At 48.6% G+C, this 21214-nt stretch overlaps 1 protein-coding gene across 1 annotated transcript in view; it reads right to left on the bottom strand.

Moving 5' to 3' along the window:
* Positions 1-21214, bottom strand: part of LOC141271548 (T-box transcription factor TBX10-like) — a 44231-nt gene that overhangs the window by 6641 nt on the left and 16376 nt on the right. Inside the window, exon 6 of the mRNA XM_073681602.1 lies at positions 11452-11576. Within this exon, the coding sequence (XP_073537703.1) occupies positions 11452-11576 (125 nt within the window). The remainder of the gene's footprint in view (positions 1-11451; positions 11577-21214) is intronic.

Below are 21214 nucleotides of genomic sequence, written 5' to 3'. Positions count from 1 at the left end.
AACTACCGAGGACCAGCTGACGGTAATGGAACCCGGATGGGTAGCAGAAGGTACAAGAGCCAATGGAACTGCCGAAGACCAGCTGACGGTACTGGAACTCGGTTACTAAGCAGGAGGTACCTGTGCCAGAAAGCACTACCAAGGACCAGCAGACGTTGGTGAAACTTGGATACCGAGAAGGAGGCACCTAATCCAAAGGCACTGCCGAGAACCAGCTGACGGTACTGGAACCCGGATGGGTAGCAGAAGGTACCCATGTAAAAAAAAGTTCAAGGCCGCGAGCCGGCCGCAGTTACCAGAACCCACAGTCCTACAGGGGGTGCTTGTCCTATTGGCACTATGGAACCAGCCTTCATTGCCAGATCCCGCAGCCCACATAGGAGTCACCTAAACTGCAGGCACCATAGAGTCGGCTAACCCGACCGCAACACGACAGGACAACGCATTGGAGGCAAAGTGACGTTGACACTACCCGGAAACAGCTGGCGTGCTGGAACCAGGCTGGGCAGGAGGGAGTACCCGTGCCAAAGACACTGCCGAGAACCAGCTGACGGTACTGGAACCCGGATGGGTAGTAGAAGGTACAAGAGCCAATGGAACTGCCGAAGACCAGCTGACGGTACTGGAACTCAGTTACTAAGCAGGAGGTACCTGTGCCAGAAAGCACTACCAAGGACCAGCAGACATTGGTGGAACTTGGATACCGAGAAGGAGGCACCTAATCCAAAGGCACTGCCGAGAACCAGCTGACGGTACTGGAACCCGGATGGGTAGCAGAAGGTACCCATGTAAAAAAAAGTTCAAGGCCGCGAGCCGGCCGCAGTTACCAAAACCCACAGTCCTACAGGGGGTGCTTGTCCTATTGGCACTATGGAACCAGCCTTCATTGCCAGATCCCGCAGCCCACATAGGAGTCACCTAAACTGCAGGCACCATAGAGTCGGCTAACCCGACCGCAACACGACAGGACAACGCATTGGAGGCAAAGTGACGTTGACACTACCCGGAAACAGCTGACGTGCTGGAACCAGGCTGGGCAGGAGGGAGTACCCGTGTGAAAGACACTGCCGAGAACCAGCTGATGGTACTGGAACCCGGATGGGTAGTAGAAGGTACAAGAGCCAATGGAACTGCCGAAGACCAGCTGACGGTACTTGAACTCGGTTACTAAGCAGGAGGTACCTGTGCCAGAAAGCACTACCAAGGACCAGCAGACGTTGGTGGAACTTGGATACCGAGAAGGAGGCACCTAATCCAAAGGCACTGCCGAGAACCAGCTGACGGTACTGGAACCCGGATGGGTAGCAGAAGGTACCCATGTAAAAAAAAGTTCAAGGCCGCGAGCCGGCCGCAGTTACCAAAACCCACAGTCCTACAGGGGGTGCTTGTCCTATTGGCACTATGGAACCAGCCTTAATTGCCAGATCCCGCAGCCCACATAGGAGTCACCTAAACTGCAGGCACCATAGAGTCGGCTAACCCGACCGCAACACGACAGGACAACGCATTGGAGGCAAAGTGACGTTGACACTACCCGGAAACAGCTGGCGTGCTGGAACCAGGCTGGGCAGGAGGGAGTACCCGTGACAAAGACACTGCCGAGAACCAGCTGACGGTACTGGAACCCGGATGGGTAGTAGAAGGTACAAGAGCCAATGGAACTGCCGAAGACCAGCTGACGGTACTGGAACTTGGTTACTAAGCAGGAGGTACCTGTGCCAGAAAGCACTACCAAGGACCAGCAGACGTTGGTGGAACTTGGATACCGAGAAGGAGGCACCTAATCCAAAGGCACTGCCGAGAACCAGCTGACGGTACTGGAACCCGGATGGGTAGCAGAAGGTACCCATGTAAAAAAAAGTTCAAGGCCGCGAGCCGGCCGCAGTTACCAAAACCCACAGTCCTACAGGGGGTGCTTGTCCTATTGGCACTATGGAACCAGCCTTCATTGCCAGATCCCGCAGCCCACATAGGAGTCACCTAAACTGCAGGCACCATAGAGTCGGCTAACCCGACCGCAACACGACAGGACAACGCGTGCTGGAACCAGGCTGGGCAGGAGGGAGTACCCGTGCCAAAGTCACTGCCGAGAACCAGCTGACGGTACTGGAACCCGGATGGGTAGTAGAAGGTACAAGAGGAAATGGAACTACCGAGGACCAGCTGACGGTACTGGAACCCGGATGGGTAGCAGAAGGTACAAGAGCCAATGGAACTGCCGAAGACCAGCTGATGGTACTGGAACTCGGTTACTAAGCATGAGGTACCTGTGCCAGAAAGCACTACCAAGGACCAGCAGACGTTGGTGGAACTTGGATACCGAGAAGGAGGCACCTAATCCAAAGGCACTGCCGAGAACCAGCTGACGGTACTGGAACCCGGATGGGTAGTAGAAGGTACAAGAGCAAATGGAACTACCGAGAACCAGCTGGCGGTGCTGGAACCCAGGGTAAATACTAAAAACAGAGGAGCCAGAGGTGTATTTGGAGGAGGTTTTAAATCAGTAGTACAGTGGATGTGGACAGAGCAGGAGAAATTGCCGTCCGCACAGCAGGGGAACAGCTGACGTTACTGAACCCCAATAACACGGCAGCAAGTGTTGACTGTGCAGACGGCACTTCCAAGCGCCAACTGGCGGTGTTGGAGCTCAGGGATAATACTGAAAACAGAGGAGCCAGAGGTGTAATTGGAGCAACTTTAAAATCTGTAGTAGTGAGAATGTGGACAGAGCAGGAGAAATTGCCGTCCGCACAGCAGGGGAACAGCTGACGTTACCGAACCCCAATAACATGGCAGCAAGTGTTGACTGTGCAGACGGCACTTCCGAGCGCCAACTGGCGGTGTTGGAGCTCAGGGATAATACTGAAAACAGAGGAGCCAGAGGTGTATTTGGAGGAGGTTTTAAATCAGTAGTACAGTGGATGTGGACAGAGCAGGAGAAATTGCCGTCCGCACAGCAGGGGAACAGCTGACGTTACTGAACCCCAATAACACGGCAGCAAGTGTTGACTGTGCAGACGGCACTTCCAAGCGCCAACTGGCGGTGTTGGAGCTCAGGGATAATACTGAAAACAGAGGAGCCAGAGGTGTAATTGGAGCAACTTTAAAATCTGTAGTAGTCAGAATGTGGACAGAGCAGGAGAAATAGCCGTCCGCACAGCAGGGGAACTGCTGACGTTACTGAACCCCAATGACACGGCAGCAAGTGTTGACTGTGCAGACGGCACTTCCGAGCGCCAACTGGCGGTGTTGGAGCTCAGGGATAATACTGAAAACAGAGGAGCCAGAGGTGTAATTGGAGCAACTTTAAAATCTGTAGTAGTAAGAATGTGGACAGAGCAGGAGAAATTGCCGTCCGCACAGCAGGGGAACAGCTGACGTTACTGAACCCCAATAACACGGCAGCAAGTGTTGACTGTGCAGACGGCACTTCCGAGCGCCAACTGGCGGTGTTGGAGCTCAGGGATAATACTGAAAACAGAGGAGCCAGAGGTGTATTTGGAGGAGGTTTTAAATCAGTAGTACAGTGGATGTGGACAGAGCAGGAGAAATTGCCGTCCGCACAGCAGGGGAACAGCTGACGTTACTGAACCCCAATAACACGGCAGCAAGTGTTGACTGTGCAGACGGCACTTCCGAGCGCCAACTGGCGGTGTTGGAGCTCAGGGATAATACTGAAAACAGAGGAGCCAGAGGTGTAATTGGAGCAACTTTAAAATCTGTAGTAGTGAGAATGTGGACAGAGCAGGAGAAATTGCCGTCCGCACAGCAGGGGAACAGCTGACGTTACTGAACCCCAATAACATGGCAGCAAGTGTTGACTGTGCAGACGGCACTTCCGAGCGCCAACTGGCGGTGTTGGAGCTCAGGGATAATACTGAAAACAGAGGAGCCAGAGGTGTATTTGGAGGAGGTTTTAAATCAGTAGTACAGTGGATGTGGACAGAGCAGGAGAAATTGCCATCCGCACAGCAGGGGAACAGCTGACGTTACTGAACCCCAATAACACGGCAGCAAGTGTTGACTGTGCAGACGGCACTTCCGAGCGCCAACTGGCGGTGTTGGAGCTCAGGGATAATACTGAAAACAGAGGAGCCAGAGGTGTAATTGGAGCAACTTTAAAATCTGTAGTAGTGAGAATGTGGACAGAGCAGGAGAAATTGCCGTCCGCACAGCAGGGGAACAGCTGACGTTACTGAACCCCAATAACATGGCAGCAAGTGTTGACTGTGCAGACGGCACTTCCGAGCGCCAACTGGCGGTGTTGGAGCTCAGGGATAATACTGAAAACAGAGGAGCCAAAGGTGTATTTGGAGGAGGTTTTAAATCAGTAGTACAGTGGATGTGGACAGAGCAGGAGAAATTGCCGTCCGCACAGCAGGGGAACAGCTGACGTTACTGAACCCCAATAACACGGCAGCAAGTGTTGACTGTGCAGACGGCACTTCCGAGCGCCAACTGGCGGTGTTGGAGCTCAGGGATAATACTGAAAACAGAGGAGCCAGAGGTGTAATTGGAGCAACTTTAAAATCTGTAGTAGTGAGAATGTGGACAGAGCAGGAGAAATAGCCGTCCGCACAGCAGGTGAACTGCTGACGTTACTGAACCCCAATGACACGGCAGCAAGTGTTGACTGTGCAGACGGCACTTCCGAGCGCCAACTGGCGGTGTTGGAGCTCAGGGATAATACTGAAAACAGAGGAGCCAGAGGTGTATTTGGAGGAGGTTTTAAATCAGTAGTACAGTGGATGTGGACAGAGCAGGAGAAATTGCCGTCCGCACAGCAGGGGAACAGCTGACGTTACTGAACCCCAATAACACGGCAGCAAGTGTTGACTGTGCAGACGGCACTTCCGAGCGCCAACTGGCGGTGTTGGAGCTCAGGGATAATACTGAAAACAGAGGAGCCAGAGGTGTAATTGGAGCAACTTTAAAATCTGTAGTAGTGAGAATGTGGACAGAGCAGGAGAAATTGCCGTCCGCACAGCAGGGGAACAGCTGACGTTACTGAACCCCAATAACATGGCAGCAAGTGTTGACTGTGCAGACGGCACTTCCGAGCGCCAACTGGCGGTGTTGGAGCTCAGGGATAATACTGAAAACAGAGGAGCCAGAGGTGTATTTGGAGGAGGTTTTAAATCAGTAGTACAGTGGATGTGGACAGAGCAGGAGAAATTGCCATCCGCACAGCAGGGGAACAGCTGACGTTACTGAACCCCAATAACACGGCAGCAAGTGTTGACTGTGCAGACGGCACTTCCGAGCGCCAACTGGCGGTGTTGGAGCTCAGGGATAATACTGAAAACAGAGGAGCCAGAGGTGTAATTGGAGCAACTTTAAAATCTGTAGTAGTGAGAATGTGGACAGAGCAGGAGAAATTGCCGTCCGCACAGCAGGGGAACAGCTGACGTTACTGAACCCCAATAACACGGCAGCAAGTGTTGACTGTGCAGACGGCACTTCCGAGCGCCAACTGGCGGTGTTGGAGCTCAGGGATAATACTGAAAACAGAGGAGCCAGAGGTGTATTTGGAGGAGGTTTTAAATCAGTAGTACAGTGGATGTGGACAGAGCAGGAGAAATTGCCGTCCGCACAGCAGGGGAACAGCTGACGTTACTGAACCCCAATAACACGGCAGCAAGTGTTGACTGTGCAGACGGCACTTCCGAGCGCCAACTGGCGGTGTTGGAGCTCAGGGATAATACTGAAAACAGAGGAGCCAGAGGTGTAATTGGAGCAACTTTAAAATCTGTAGTAGTGAGAATGTGGACAGAGCAGGAGAAATTGCCGTCCGCACAGCAGGGGAACAGCTGACGTTACTGAACCCCAATAACACGGCAGCAAGTGTTGACTGTGCAGACGGCACTTTCGAGTGCCAACTGGCGGTGTTGGAGCTCAGGGATAATACTGAAAACAGAGGAGCCAGAGGTGTAATTGGAGCAACTTTAAAATCTGTAGTAGTGAGAATGTGGACAGAGCAGGAGAAATTGCCGTCCGCACAGCAGGGGAACAGCTGACGTTACTGAACCCCAATAACACGGCAGCAAGTGTTGACTGTGCAGACGGCACTTCCAAGCGCCAACTGGCGGTGTTGGAGCTCAGGGATAATACTGAAAACAGAGGAGCCAGAGGTGTAATTGGAGCAACTTTAAAATCTGTAGTAGTGAGAATGTGGACAGAGCAGGAGAAATTGCCGTCTGCACAGCCGGGGAACAGCTGACGTTACTGAACCCCAATGACACGGCAGCAAGTGTTGACTGTGCAGACGGCACTTCCGAGCGCCAACTGGCGGTGTTGGAGCTCAGGGATTACAGTTCAGGTGGTAGAAACATGAATAGAACAGGAGACCTGGATACTGTTGCCAACCAATTATTTATTCTGGAAGAGGACTGGCAAATTCATGAGAGATCCAGGGCTTGTTCATTTTGAGAAAAGTAAGCCGGTCAACGTTATCGGAGGATAGTCGCATGCGACGGTCTGTTAGTACACCACCTGCGGCACTAAAGACGCGTTCCGATAATACACTAGCAGCAGGGCAAGCTAGCACCTCCAATGCATACTGACTAAGCTCTGGCCATGTATCCAGCTTACAGACCCAAAACTTGAAGGGAGAAGAGCCGTCTGGGAGTACACTAAGAGGGCAAGACATGTAGTCTGTCACCATCTGACGGAAACGTTGCCTCCTGCTGACTGGAGCCGTCTGTGATGGTGTAGACATTTGTGGCGGCGGGGACACAAAACTTTGCCACATTTCGGCCATACTGGTCTTGCCTTGTGCTGAGGCGCTGCTTCTGCTCCCTCTTTGTGCAGAGCTTCCTCCACTGCCTCGACGCACTGAGCTGCTTTGTAAAGCACTAGCAGCACTGCTCTCGGTTGGAATGGAGAACATGATGGAATGCACCAGTGCGTCTTGGTACTCCCGCATTTTACGCTCCCGGTTCAACGGTGTTATGAGGCTTTGTAAGTTGTCCCAGTAGCGAGGATCTAGGAGGGTGGACACCCAATAATCAGCCGTGTTGAGAATGTGGGCGATGCGGCGGTCGTTTCTCAGGCACTGCAGCATGAAATCAACCATGTGCTGCAGACTGCCAACTGGCCAAGAAACGCTGTCCCCTGCTTGAAGCGTGATCTCTGCCTGCTCTGCATCACCCCACCCTCGCTCTAGATGCTGACTACTAGAGCATTGTGTACCTCCCTCCTCTGGACAGATGTCTTCCTCATCCATTGACTCCTCCTCATCCTCCTCACAAAGTGTCCCCTGCCTAGGCCTTTGTGAGGAACCACGTTGCGCAGACTGTAGAGAAGGAGATGGCATTTGTGACTCCTCATCCTCCACCTCTTCCAAAACCTCGTCCCTTAGTGCTTGCAGTGTTTTTTCAAGCAGGCAGATAAGGGGGATAGTCATGCTGACTAGTGTATCATCTGCACTCGCCATCCGCGTGGAATAATCGAAGGCACGCAAAACGTGGCAAATGTCCTTCATAGAGGCCCACTCAGTGGTGGTGAAGTGTGAACGGCGCGCACTGCGACTTCTTTGCGCCTGCTGCAGCTGGTACTCCATTACTGCTGCCTGCTGCTCACACAACCTCTCCAACATATGTAACGTTGAATTCCACCTGGTGGGTAGGTCACATATGATGCGATGTTCCGGAAGACGTAATCGGCGCTGCAGAGCTGCAATGCGTGATCTTGCATTGCTGGAACGCCGCAAGTGAGCGCACTCTATGCGGACCTTGTGAAGCAGTGCATCAAGATCCGGATAGTCCCTCAAAAAACTCTGCACGACCAAGTTGAGCATATGTGCCAGACATGGGATGTGAGTGAGGTTGCCTAGGCCCAGAGCTGCCACCAGATTTCGGCCATTGTCACACACTACCATGCCTGGCTGGAGATTCGCTGGCACAAACCACACGTCGCTCTGCTGCTTGATGGCATTCCAGAGCTCCTGCACTGTGTGGCTTCGATTCCCCAAAGAAATTAATTTTAATATGGCCTGTTGACGTTTGGCCACGGCTGTGCTCATATTGGTCACCATAACAGGTAACCGTTCACGGGTCGATGTGGAGGTAGACCGTGACGGCTCCTGCAGCGCTGATTCAGAGGAACTGGAGTATGAGGAGGAGTCAATGTGTACAGACTGGATTCCTGCAATCCTTGGAGTTGGCAGAACACGTACAGCGCCACTCTCAAGATCTGTACCCGGCTCCACAACATTTACCCAATGGGCAGTGAGGGAAGGGTATCGTCCCTGTCCATGCTTACTGGTCCACGCATCGGTGGTCAGGTGGACCTTGCTACTGACGGCGTTTTGTAGCGCATGTTTAATTTTTCCCTCCACATGATGTTGCAGGGCAGGGACGGCTTGCCTGCTGAAATAAAAGCGGCTGGGCACGTTGTATTGTGGGACTGCCAATGCCATAAAGTTACGGAATGTGTCAGTCTCCACCAGCCTGAATGATAGCATTTCAAGGGCCAGTAGTTTAGCAATGCCAGCATTCAGAGCCTGTGCTCGGGGGTAGTTTGCCGAGTATGGGCGCCTTTTCTCCCATGCCTGTGCTAACGATGGCTGTAGACTGGCCTGGGAGTGTGAGGATGACTGGGAAAGTGGTGCTGTGGGTGGAATTACACTGTGTCTCTGTACAACAGTGCCAGAGATTCTTCCATGGCGATTCTGTGAGGAAGCCGAACCAGCTGTGTGTGAGCTGGAGGAAGAGGCTACAACACGAGCTGAAGAGGTGGTAGGTGGCGCTGTAGGTTGGCCTAGGTCTTCAGTGTGTTTTTGTAACTCCACCACGTGCTTGGTCCGCACATGTTTCCACATATTTGTGGTATTGAGGTTGCTGACACTTTTCCCTCTTTTCACCTTCTGATTACACAGCTTGCATTTGACAAAGCAAATGTCATCTGCAACTGTGTCAAAAAAGGACCAGGCACTGCAAGTCTTGGGAGCGCCCGCTTTGGATTTTGGAAGAGCCATGCTCCTAATGGGTGCCGAAGTGGAGGCAACAGGCAACCAAGTCTGCCCCCTCCCTCTCCCTCCTTTTTGGGCTGTTCGGGGAATCTCTTCCTCAGAGCTGCTCCCACCACCTTCCTGTCCCTCATGCCATGATGGGTCAAGGACCTCATCATCTACACCACCCTCTTCAAACAACTGCTTCTCCTGGGTAGTCTCGACAGCACAGTACGCACCAGAAAGTGGCACCTGAGTCTCATCATCAGATGCGTACTGAGGTGTGCTGCTGACCATAGGCACTGGCCCACCCGCCTCTTCAGATTCAGAGAGACAAAACGGTTGCGCATCACTGCATACTACCTCTTCTTCAAATTCTCGAATTCTGCTTGGCTGGCCCCCTCTTTCCAAGCCAAGAGATTCAGAGAACAGAAGTAGAGATGGCTCCTGTCCAGGGCTCTCTGACTGCCTGGGCAATTTGGCAGGTGGTGAAGAGACAGATGGGTGCTCTTCAGTGCTCAGGACCTGAGAGGATCTGGAACTAATTGAAGTCGATGCGTTAGCTGCCATCCATCCGACAACGGCTTCAATTTGGTCCTCCCGCAGCAGTGGGGTACGGCTAGCTCCTACAAAGCTGCGCATAAAGGACTGTTCCCTGGTAAAACTGGGGGATGCTGAGTCACTGGTGCCCGCAGCAGGCACAGAATCCCCACGTCCTCTCCCTGCAGGCACAGAATCCTCACGTCCTCTCCCTGCAGAAACTCCACGCCCACGACCACATGCCTTACTCCCTGCCTTCTTCATCTTGGTAGACTGATAAAGATAGGCAGAAAAGTACTAAGGGCTTAGTGTGCTTATTCCTGAACAGCTGCTAACAGGTATAAGAAACACTAATTTTATAAAGTGTGGACTAGACTTTAATATGAGCTAATGTGGCCTACACAACTGTAAAGTGGAGTGTTTGGTGAACTTTATTTAGGTTTTTTTTGTCACAAAAAGACACTGGATGTGCCTAAAGATGTAATAACGATAGTATCACAAACTTATTGTAGCTATTACAATGTAGGAAGGTAACCTACAATGCAATAGATGAGGCTACAAAAAATAGGCTAATACTAATCTGGCTGGGGCTGCAGGGCCCAATGCTGCAGAAAGGCTCCTCTATCTACTCCTATATAGTGTGTTTGGAACCAATGTAGCTGAATACGGATGGAACCACACTAATAGGAGAAATCAGGAAAAATTATGAATTGGCAAAAAAGGACAATGTATGAGGCAGTGACACACACTGAGTGCACTACAACAAGACGTGGTTGAAGCACACACTACAGGGTGAGCTGCACTCACACACACAGACCTTGCAGACAGCGGTGAACAGTACAGATGCAGAGCACTGTGCACTAGCGCTGCAAGACCAAAAAAATTTCTCTATCTACTCCTATATAGTGTGTTTGGAACCAATTTAGCTGAATACGGATGGAACCATCACACTAATAGGAGATATCAGGAAAAATTATGAATTGGCAAAAAAGGACAATGTATGAGGCAGTGACACACACTCAGTGCACTATAACCAGACGTGGCTGAAGCACACACTACAGGGTGAGCTGCACTCACACACACAGACCTTGCAGACAGCGGTGAACAGCACAGAGAACTGTGCACTAGCACTGCAAGGCACAGCGATTTATAAAGTAGCTTGGGTAAAGCAGAATAGACCAAATAGGTAGCTAAAACTGTCCCTCAGAACAACAGCGTCCTATCCCTAACTGAATTCACAGCAGACTGAGCTCAAAATGGCGGCGGCGGCTTTTATAGTGCATCATGACATCATTTCAGCAGCCAATCACAGCCATGCCATTAGTTAAGATGCCTACATGCCTAACAGGATGTGCCCACACTTCTTAGGATCCTCATTGGCTGAATAAAATGAAAATGGCTCATTGCATTATGGGAACTTCCGATTCCGGTATACGATATTGCAAAAGTATCGGAATTAAGTATCGGAATTCCGATACCGCGAATATCGGCCGATACCCGATATTTCAGTATCGGAATGCTCAACACTAGTTGTGATGCATTGTAGTGTTCTGTAAATCAGAAGTCGCTTTTACAATGTTAGTTTGTAGAACATTAGAATGAGGACTGGAGCGACGCTGGAAACCGGTGAAGACGGCATCCGTGAGTATATTAATACAGAATTCTAGTCCTCTTCCTCTCTGAAGAGACAATTTGCATATTTCCCAGAGGAGCATTGCGGCTTTAAAAGTCTCCTCACCGTTTTGTGCTTAACATGTCACTCTCCGCAAGGATAAATGTTGCCCCTTGGATTTATTAATACACCTACACTACACTGCATATGCATTACGTATACATTTAGACATGATTAGGGAATAAAAAAAATTGTGGGAGTGCTTCTTTAATTCAATTGGTGTTACAATGTGATTAAATGTTCCCTTCATTATATTTTTAGCAATTTAAATATATTATAGAATTTTTACCTTTCTGGAGAATCCTTAACATGTATTTTGACTGGTGGAGGAACACGAGAAAATAACCATTCATCACCATCAACATCCCGAAAACCCTTGGCAAATGGGTTGCTGGCAATCTTCAGTTGTGTAATCTAGAAGAACGTTAATATATATGATATAAATTATAGTTATTAATTTATGATGATATATCATAGACTGTCTTTTGTGAGCAACAACTAATGGAATCCGGCACTCATTTGAAGATTTTTATGCAGATCAAAGAATAATGTATAGAAAATTATTTTGACGTTTCGGTCTCTATGTACTTCTTCAGAATATAAATTAGAGATATATAATTTAATATCTATACACGTATAACGAGACAAGATTCCGGCTGATCAGAATTCAACAAAACAGCCCTATCTTCCTGGGCTCAGGGGTATACTGTATGTCTGGTGAGGTTGCACAGTGGAGGCATGTGTCGCAAGAGAAGGAGCCAATGCCTATGTATCCCCTGTAGTCCTAAGTATGGGTCTGATGTGAGGGCAAATGTGGCCTGTGTCGCCGTCTCAGCTAGTATGTGTCATTGGCTCCTTCTCTTGCAACACATGCCACCACTGTGCAACCTCACCAGACATACAGTATACCCCTGAGCCCAGGAAGATAGGGCTGTTTTGTTGAATTCTGATCAGCCGGAATCTTGTCTCGTTATACCTGTATAGATATGAAATTATATAGTGGAAATTGATGGATATTCCCTCCATTTCCGACATAATTGACATTATGTTCTCCCATAACTCTCTACCTAAATATAATTCCAAATGGTCCCCTTGGAACGCAATTTTTCCTCTAAGCAAGAGAAGCCTCTTTATATGATGTTTTATTACTTTGCCAGAATTCTTTTAATCTGAACTTCATTCTATGTTGTTTTTGCACTTGGTATGTTAACTTTGTGGTGCAACTATGTTAAGATGATCTTCATTTCCTTTTTTTTTCTCTCTCTCCTCTTCCTCCCTACCCCATTTTGTCTTTTCCTTTGTTTGGTTGCCTTTCCTTTCCCTACATCCCTTACCTGACCCCTTGTCACCTATACTGTAAAAATCCCCTAATAAAAAGAATTTTGGAAGATCTGAAATTATATATCTCTAGTGTATTTTCTGAAGGTCATGGAGACCGAAACGTCAAAATAATTTTCTATACACTATTCTTTGATCTGAATAAAAATCTTCAAATGAGTGCTGGATTCCATTAGTTGTTGCGTTATAAGGATTGGGACCCTATCCGTGCACCTCTAGAATTAAAGGAGTGCTGTTCTTTTCATAAATTGTCTTTTGTGAGCATCAGCTGTTGAATCCACCTGTGTGAGCCTAGCCTTAGACTTGTCCAGAGCTTCCTAAACTCTCAAGGTTGAATACAAATTAGCCACACATAAAGAGCTAACAAGAGTCATCTCATAGTTCTGCAATCAACTGAAGTTCTATGTAAACTTCCAAATCACAGCATTTGATGCCTTACCGAGTTTTGTCACGGGTGCCTTTTATAGCATTCATATGTCCTTTGCAGGCTTCCCATTGGTCCCATTGTACAAGCTTTTATACTTGTATGTATCAAAAAGAGCAGAGACTCACCCTCTCTGGGTCCAGTGACGACTTTCCACCGATGCTCTGGTCTATGCAGTTTTGCTTCAGTGGAGGCATCACGTCGACAGTGCACATCACCACTGCAGCCAATCACTGTGCCAGAGATGCCGGAGTCACTGAGCTGAATGATTGACTGAAGCGGTGCTGTGATCTGTCGAAGTAACGTCACCACTGCAGCCAAAACACAGAGACCAACGCAGTGGTTGAGAGCCAGCTCTGCACCAGGGGAGGGTGAGTACCAGCTCTGTTTGTTGTTTTACAGCTATAAAAGCTTTTGGGGACCACTGAAGAAAGTGGAAAACCCCTTTAATCCACTCCTGGATAAAAGACAGTGGCGTAACATATGACTGCAGCTAATTGATTTCTCATTCTAGATGCACTGAGGCAATATTAAAAAAAACTGCAATTATATAATACCTATCTATATAATTGTCTTATCCCATCTGTCTGTCTGTCTGTCTTTCTGTCTGTCTTTCTGTCTGTCTGTCTGTCCAGGAAATCCTGGGTCGCTGATTGGTCCGGCCACGGCCAATCAGCGACGCGGCATTTCAGAAAAACATGGCGGCCATTAGCGGCTCATGTGCGGCACGGAGGTCAGCGGCGATGCAGCCGGCTGCTCGCAGCATAAGTCCCCCGACCGCAGGCGCCACTGACCTACATGCGGCTATCGTCGGAAGATCAGCGGCTACAGCCGCCTATCTCCCGAGGACAAGTGTGACGCCCCTCCCCTCCCCTCCCCTCTCCTCTCCTCCCGTCCCTCCCCCCGCTCGATCAGGACCCCGGCACCCGGCGTCATACTTACCCCTCCCCGTGCCTGCGCAGCAGCTCATGTGTCTTCCGCTGATGCTCTGTGACGTCTCAGGTCAGAGGGCGCGGTGACGTCTTTACACCGCGCTCTATCCTGAGCGGTCACAGCGCACAGCGGGAAGATGCCGGCTATGCTGGAGTCCAGAGAAGCAGTGAGGTGAGTATTGGATTTTTTTTTTTTTGTATGGGGCCATAGGGGACCTGCATGGGGCACTATGGGGGGATGTGACATCCTGCATGGGTTATTATATAGGGGGGATGTGACAGCCTGCGTGGGGCACTATGGAGAGATGTGACATCCTGCATGGGGTATTATATAGGGGGGATGTGACATCGTGCATGGGGCACTATGGAGAGATGTGACATCCTGCATGGGGCACTATGGAGAGATGTGACAGCCTGCATGGGGCACTATGGAGAGATGTGACATCCTGCATGGGGTATTATATAGGGGGGATGTGACAGCCTGCATGGGGCACTATGGAGAGATGTGACATCCTGCATGGAGTATTATATAGGGGGATGTGACATCCTGCATGGGGCACTATAGGGGGATGTGACATCCTGCATGGGGTATTATATAGGGGGGATGTGACTTCCTGCATGGGGCATTATATAGTGGGGATATGACATCCTGCATGGGGTATTATATACGGGAGATGTGACATCCTGCATGGGGTATTATATACGGGGGATGTGACATCCTGCCTGGGGTATTATATAGGGGGGATGTGACTTCCTGCATGGGGCATTATAAGGGAGGGGGGGATGTGACATCCTGCATGGGGCATTATAAAGGAGGGTCGGGAGTAGAGATGAGCGTTGTTCAACTCGAACTGTTCGCCAATCTCAAATTCGAGCTGTTTTGGGCGGTGTTCGAGCCGTTCGGCGAACACGAACGATTTGAGAAAAATTCGGCTGTTCGAGGTTATGTTCGATAACTGTTCGTGCACCAAAATCATAACTGGATTTTTTCTCAGTAATGATGAAAATTAATGTTAATACGCAGTTTGAGTGTACAGTGGGGTGGGGGGAGGGGCAGGGGATGGATCTCTGCAGGAATAATGAAAATCTCCATTTTTTTTTCTCTTTCCCGCATTTACAGTGGGGAGGTGCAATCTGTCAGCCTATCAGCAGCGCACACACGGAGCGAAGTGCTTTTTTTCCACACAAGCAAGGGCATGTGTCATTGGCAGTGTATGTCACATGTCCTTGCCCTATAAGACCAAGCCATTTTCCTCGTCGCCACCATTTTCTCACTGCTGCAGCTGCGTGTTAGACGGCACTGCTGTTGCTGTGTGCGCTATACCTTGTTAATTTCAAGCCAATTTTCGCACAAATCTACAGATAGCTTGGGAGTAGGGAATAGTTGTGATTGCAGTCCTTTTAAGGACTAGGTTACAGCATTTCCTACGACTTTTATCAGGCAGGTCTGTGCTCTTAAATAGATAGATTGTGGGAGTAAAGACTAATTGTAATTGCAGTCCTTTTCAGGACTAGGTTACATCAGTTCCTATCAGTTTTTGCCAGGCAGGTCTGTGCCAGTGCTGTGCAAGTTTTTTTCACAGCATTTGGCTGAATCTAGCAAAGCTAATCCTTTTTGGCCTATTGCAGAGTGTGTTAGTCAGTGGAGTAGCCTATCTGTGTTGCAAGATATACCACCTGTGTATAGAATACCAATTTTTTTACTGCACCTAGTGAAGTAAAATCTTTTGGGCATAGCATCATTCTATTAGTCCATCTATACTGACCTCCATCAGGTTGCAAACTGAATATAATTTTTTTCTGCATCTAGCTCTGAAAAAATATTTGGCCTTCTAGCAGTGTGTGGGACTTTCTCTATTAGTCCATCTATACTGACCTCCATCAGGTTGCAAACTGAATATATTTTTTTTCTGCATCTACCTCTGAAAAAATATTGGGCTTCTAGCTGTGTGTGGGACTTGTTCTATTAATCCATCTATACAGACCTCCATCAGGTTGCAAACTGAATATAATTTTTTTCTGCATCTACCTCTGAAAAAATATTGGGCTTCTAGCTGTGTGTGGGACTTGTTCTATTAATCCATCTATACAGACCTCCATCAGGTTGCAAACTGAATATAATTTTTTTCTGCATCTACCTCTGAAAAAATATTTGGGCTTCTAGCTGTGTGTGGGACTTTCTCTATTAGTCCATCTATACTGACCTCCATCAGGTTGCAAATTAAAAATAATTTATATCTGCATCTAGCTCTGAAAAAATATTTGGCCTTCTAGCAGTGTGTGGGACTTTCTCTATTAGTCCATCTATACTGACCTCCATCAGGTTGCAAACTGAATATATTTTTTTTCTGCATCTACCTCTGAAAAAATATTGGGCTTCTAGCTGTGTGTGGGACTTGTTCTATTAATCCATCTATACAGACCTCCATCAGGTTGCAAACTGAATATAATTTTTTTCTGCATCTACCTCTGAAAAAATATTGGGCTTCTAGCTGTGTGTGGGACTTGTTCTATTAATCCATCTATACAGACCTCCATCAGGTTGCAAACTGAATATAATTTTTTTCTGCATCTACCTCTGAAAAAATATTTGGGCTTCTAGCTGTGTGTGGGACTTGTTCTATTAATCCATCTATACAGACCTCCATCAGGTTGCAAACTGAATATAATTTTTTTCTGCATCTACCTCTGAAAAAATATTTGGGCTTCTAGCTGTGTGTGGGACTTGTTCTATTAGTCCATCTATATTGACCTCCATCAGGTTGCAAACTGAATATAATTTTTTTCTGCATCTAGCTCTGAAAAAATATTTGGCCTTCTAGCAGTGTGTGGGACTTTCTCTATTAGTCCATCTATACTGACCTCCATCAGGTTGCAAATTAAAAATAATTTTTATCTGCATCTAGCTCTGAAAAAATATTTGGCCTTCTAGCAGTGTGTGGGACTTTCTCTATTAGTCCATCTATACTGACCTCCATCAGGTTGCAAATTAAAAATATTTTTTTGTCTGCATCTAGCTCTGAAAAAATATTTGGCCTTCTAGCAGTGTGTGGGACTTTCTCTATTAGTCCATCTATACTGACCTCCATCAGGTTGCAAATTCAAAATAATTTTTTGTCTGCATCTAGCTCTGAAAAAATATTTGGCCTTCTAGCAGTGTGTGGGACTTTCTCTATTAGTCCATCTATACTGGCCTCCATCAGGCTGCAAATTAAAAATAATTTTTATCTGCATCTACCTCTGAAAAAATATTTGGCCTTCTAGCTATGTGTGGTACTTGTTCTATTAGTCCATCTATACTGACCTCCATCAGGTTCCAAATTAAAAATAATTTTTTGTCTGCATCTAGCTCTGAAAAAATATTTCGCCTTCTAGCAGTGTGTGGGACTTTCTCTATTAGTCCATCTATACTGACCTCCATCAGGTTGCAAACTGAATAGATTTTTTTTCTGCATCTACCTCTGAAAAAATATTTGGGCTTCTAGCTGTGTGTAGGACTTGTTCTATTAGTCCATCTATACTGACCTCCATCAGGTTGCAAACTGAATACAATTTTTTTCTGCATCTACCTCTGAAAAAATATTTGGGCTTCTAGCTGTGTGTGGGACTTGTTCTATTAGTCCATCTATACTGACCTCCATCAGGTTGCAAATTGAATATAATTTTTTTCTGCATCTAACCCAGCCAATAGTTTTGGCCTAATACCACAGTTTGGCCACTCAGCTCTGCTCGGTTCCCATCCATTGTTTTTTTGTGCAAACAACTCCAGAGTTGTGAATTAGTTAACCACCAAAATGAGTGGAAAAAGGCCTGCTGCTGGTGGAAAGGGGAATAGGCGTGTTGGGAAGGGGAAAAAAGGTTGTGTCCGTGGGGTAGGTGTTAAAGCAACAGTAACATCTGCAGAAGAAAGACCATCTTCCAGCCAAACTAAAATGTCTACTTCTTTTAGCGGACAATGTGATAAGATCCCTTTCTTACGGCCACGCCAATCGCTACAAATTCCAGATGAGGCACAAAAACAGCAGGTGCTTCAACGGATATCAAGTGCTCCTTTAAGTGGGCTCTCCTCCACATCAACTTCAACATCACAAATACTCCAGTCCTCAGAGGTGTCACCCCAATCGCACTTGCTTCCTCACTGCTCCCAAGTCTCCAGCTTCCCGTCTGAGTATGGGGTAGAACAGATGGTTGAGTCTGCAGAGCTGTTTACTCATACTATAGCCTGGGAATCAGAGGTCGACTCCAGCGCTTCTGTGAATCCAGACGAGGAAATGATCTGCACTGATGCCCAGAATCTTTATGAGTCGGATCCAGGACCAGACGCAGAAGGTTCTGACCATAATGTAGACCCTCATTCCCAAACTGTAACTCCTGTTGGTGGAGACAATGAGGAAGACGATGATGAGACTCAAATACCTGATTGGAGCGACAACTTTAGTTTTTTGTCAGGGCAGGAACAGGTTGGCTCTGAGGACGACGGGTGTGATAACACACAGGGTGATGATGATGAGGTTGGAGATCCCACTTACTGTCAACCTACAGTCAGCCAAGACATGAGGTCAGCAGAGGAGGTGGAGGAAGATGCTAGTGACGACGAGGTCAGGTTGCGCCTTCCTGGACAGAGACGTAGTACTGGAAGCACGTCAACAACTGCATCCTCAAACACAACTCTGCCTCTCACCACAAGTCGTGGTGGCTCTTCAGGTCGCATGGGTGCTAAGCCTTGCATAGCCTGGGCATTTTTTCAGATCGATAACGATGACCCAACTCGTGTTATCTGTAACATTTGTCAGCAAAAGCTAAGTAGAGGCCAAAAAATACATAGTTTGAGTACTTCATGCATGAACCGGCACATGGACATGAAGCATAAGTTGCAGTGGGAAGCTCAGTGTGCTACAATGCGGCCTAGCCGGCCGGGCCAACCACCGTCTGCCATATCTTGTGCATCCGCGGCCTCTTCATCCTCTGTGACTGGGGGGACAGCAGTCACACCTGTTTTGGGGCGCAGACCTGCCACCTCTTTACCCGCAACAGCCAGCGTGATTGGCAGGTCATCATTTTCTTTGGAGGTGGTAACACCAGCTGGTGTTGAGCGCTGTCCGACATCGATAGCACCACCTTTGGATCAAGGCAACCTAACATGTCCGCCTGCATCTTCCTCACAGACCGGCAGTTTGCCGGGGACACCCTTATCAACCCCGTCTAAGCACAATAGCCAGCACTCGGTCCCTCAGATGTGGACAAGTAAAAGACCATTTCCTCCTAGCCATGAGAAAGCTAAGAGGTTGAATTTCACCATCTGCAAGCTCTTGGCTACAGAAATGCTGCCTTTCCGCCTGGTGGACACAGTGGATTTTCGAGACCTTATGTCCGTCGCAGTGCCCCAGTACCAGATGCCCAGTCGGCACTACTTCTCAAAGAAAGGTGTGCCTGCGCTCCACCAGCATGTCGCACACAACATCACCGCTTCTTTGAGAAACTCTGTGTGTGACAGGGTGCATTTCACCACAGACACTTGGACGAGTAGGCATGGACAGGGGCGTTACATGTCGCTGACTGGGCACTGGGTAACTATGGTGACAGCAGGACAAGGGGCTGCTGTCCAAGTCTTGCCGTCCCCACGAGTTGTGCGTCAATCCTCTTTATGTCAAAGTTCCTCCACTGCTTCTGCCTCCTCAACCTCCTCTCGGTCTTCCACCTGCACCCAAAGCCTGTCTGGTCATGCCACAAGCTTTCTAACTGCGCAGAAGGGATCCTGCACACCTCCTTACTATGCTGGCAGTAGGGCTCAACGTCATCAGGCGGTTTTTACTTTGAAATGTCTGGGAAATGTGAGTCACACAGCTGAGGAGTTGTGGTCAGCTCTGGAGAACCAATTTCATGAATGGTTGTCTCCACTGGACCTGAAACCAGGGAAGGCCGTGTGCGACAATGCTGCAAACCTGGGTGCGGCCCTTCGCCGGGGCAATGTCACACACGTGCCTTGTATGGCTCACGTGTTGAACCTGGTTGTCCAGCAATTTTTAGCCCACTATCCCAGACTAGATGGCCTTCTGCAGAGGGCACGGTCGCTGTGTGCTCACTTCCGCCGTTCGCATCCCGCAGCTCAGTGACTTACATCTCTACAGAAGTCGTTGGGCCTGCCACTTCACCGGCTAAAATGCGATGTGCCTACCCGGTGGAATTCAACTCTGCACATGTTGCAGCGACTGTGGCAGCACCAACAAGCCCTGGTGCAATACGTTCTGACGTATAGCCTGGGCCAACGAGATCCAGAGGTGGGGCAAATCACGCTGGAGGAGTGGTCTCAGATCAGGGACCTATGCACCCTTCTGCACAGTTTTGAAATGGCGACGAAGATGTTTAGTGCTGACGATGCCATTATCAGCATGACTATTCCGGTGATTTACATGCTGGAGCACATGTTAAACAGAATTCGGAGTCAGGTGGTGGCACAAGAGGAGGTGGAGGAAGTAGAGGAGGAGGAGTTGTATGCGGAAGGGCTAACATCTGCAAGGTCCAGACGGTCGGCAGCACCAAGGCGGCAGGCATGTGAGGGTGGGGGAGATGGTTTTACCAGGGCGCATGGTAGCAGCCAAACTAGTGAGGAAGGTGCAGGAGCCCAGGAAGAAGTGGAGGACGAACTGATGGAAGACTCATCAGATGAGGAAGATCTTGATCACATTTCTGTTGTGCGAGGTTGGGGGGAGAGGACAGAGGAAGGAAGCATGATTGTTACCTCGCCACCAACACAACAGGGACTTGGTGCTCCTGGATGCGCAACACACATGAGTGCCTTCTTGCTGCACTACCTGCAACATGACCCTCGAATTGTGAGAATTAGAAATAATCCTGACTACTGGGTTGCCACACTGTTAGATCCCCTGTACAAAAGTAAATTTGCAGAAATTATTCCTGCCATAGAAAGGGATGCACGCATGCAGGAGTATCAGCAGAGACTGTTGCAGAATCTTACATGTGCTTTTCCACAAAACACCAGTGGTGCACGTAGTGAATCTCACAGTTCCAACTTGCCAACCGTGGGACCGTCAAGTGTTCAGCACTCAAACCGTAACAGAACCACAGTATCTGCTGGTAACATCAATTTTGCGGAATCATTTCACCACTTTTTTAGCCCATCCTTTGCAAGGCCACAGGAGACAAGAAGTCTGACACATAGTCAACGCCTAGAGACGATGGTACAGGAGTATCTCCAAGTAAACATTGAAGCCATGACTGTGTCACTGGACCCTTGCTCTTTTTGGGCTTCCAATCTGGATAAATGGCCGGAGCTAGCCACTTACGCCTTGGAGATCTTGTCATGCCCCGCAGCCAGCGTTCTGTCTGAACGTGTGTTC

The sequence above is a fragment of the Phyllobates terribilis genome, unplaced genomic scaffold (assembly GCF_046119375.1).
Source record: "Phyllobates terribilis strain yellow unplaced genomic scaffold, ASM4611937v1 Scaffold_5__5_contigs__length_657084704, whole genome shotgun sequence".
NCBI classification, from domain to species: domain Eukaryota; kingdom Metazoa; phylum Chordata; class Amphibia; order Anura; family Dendrobatidae; genus Phyllobates; species Phyllobates terribilis.
This window is presented reverse-complemented; position numbering and strand designations above follow the sequence as displayed.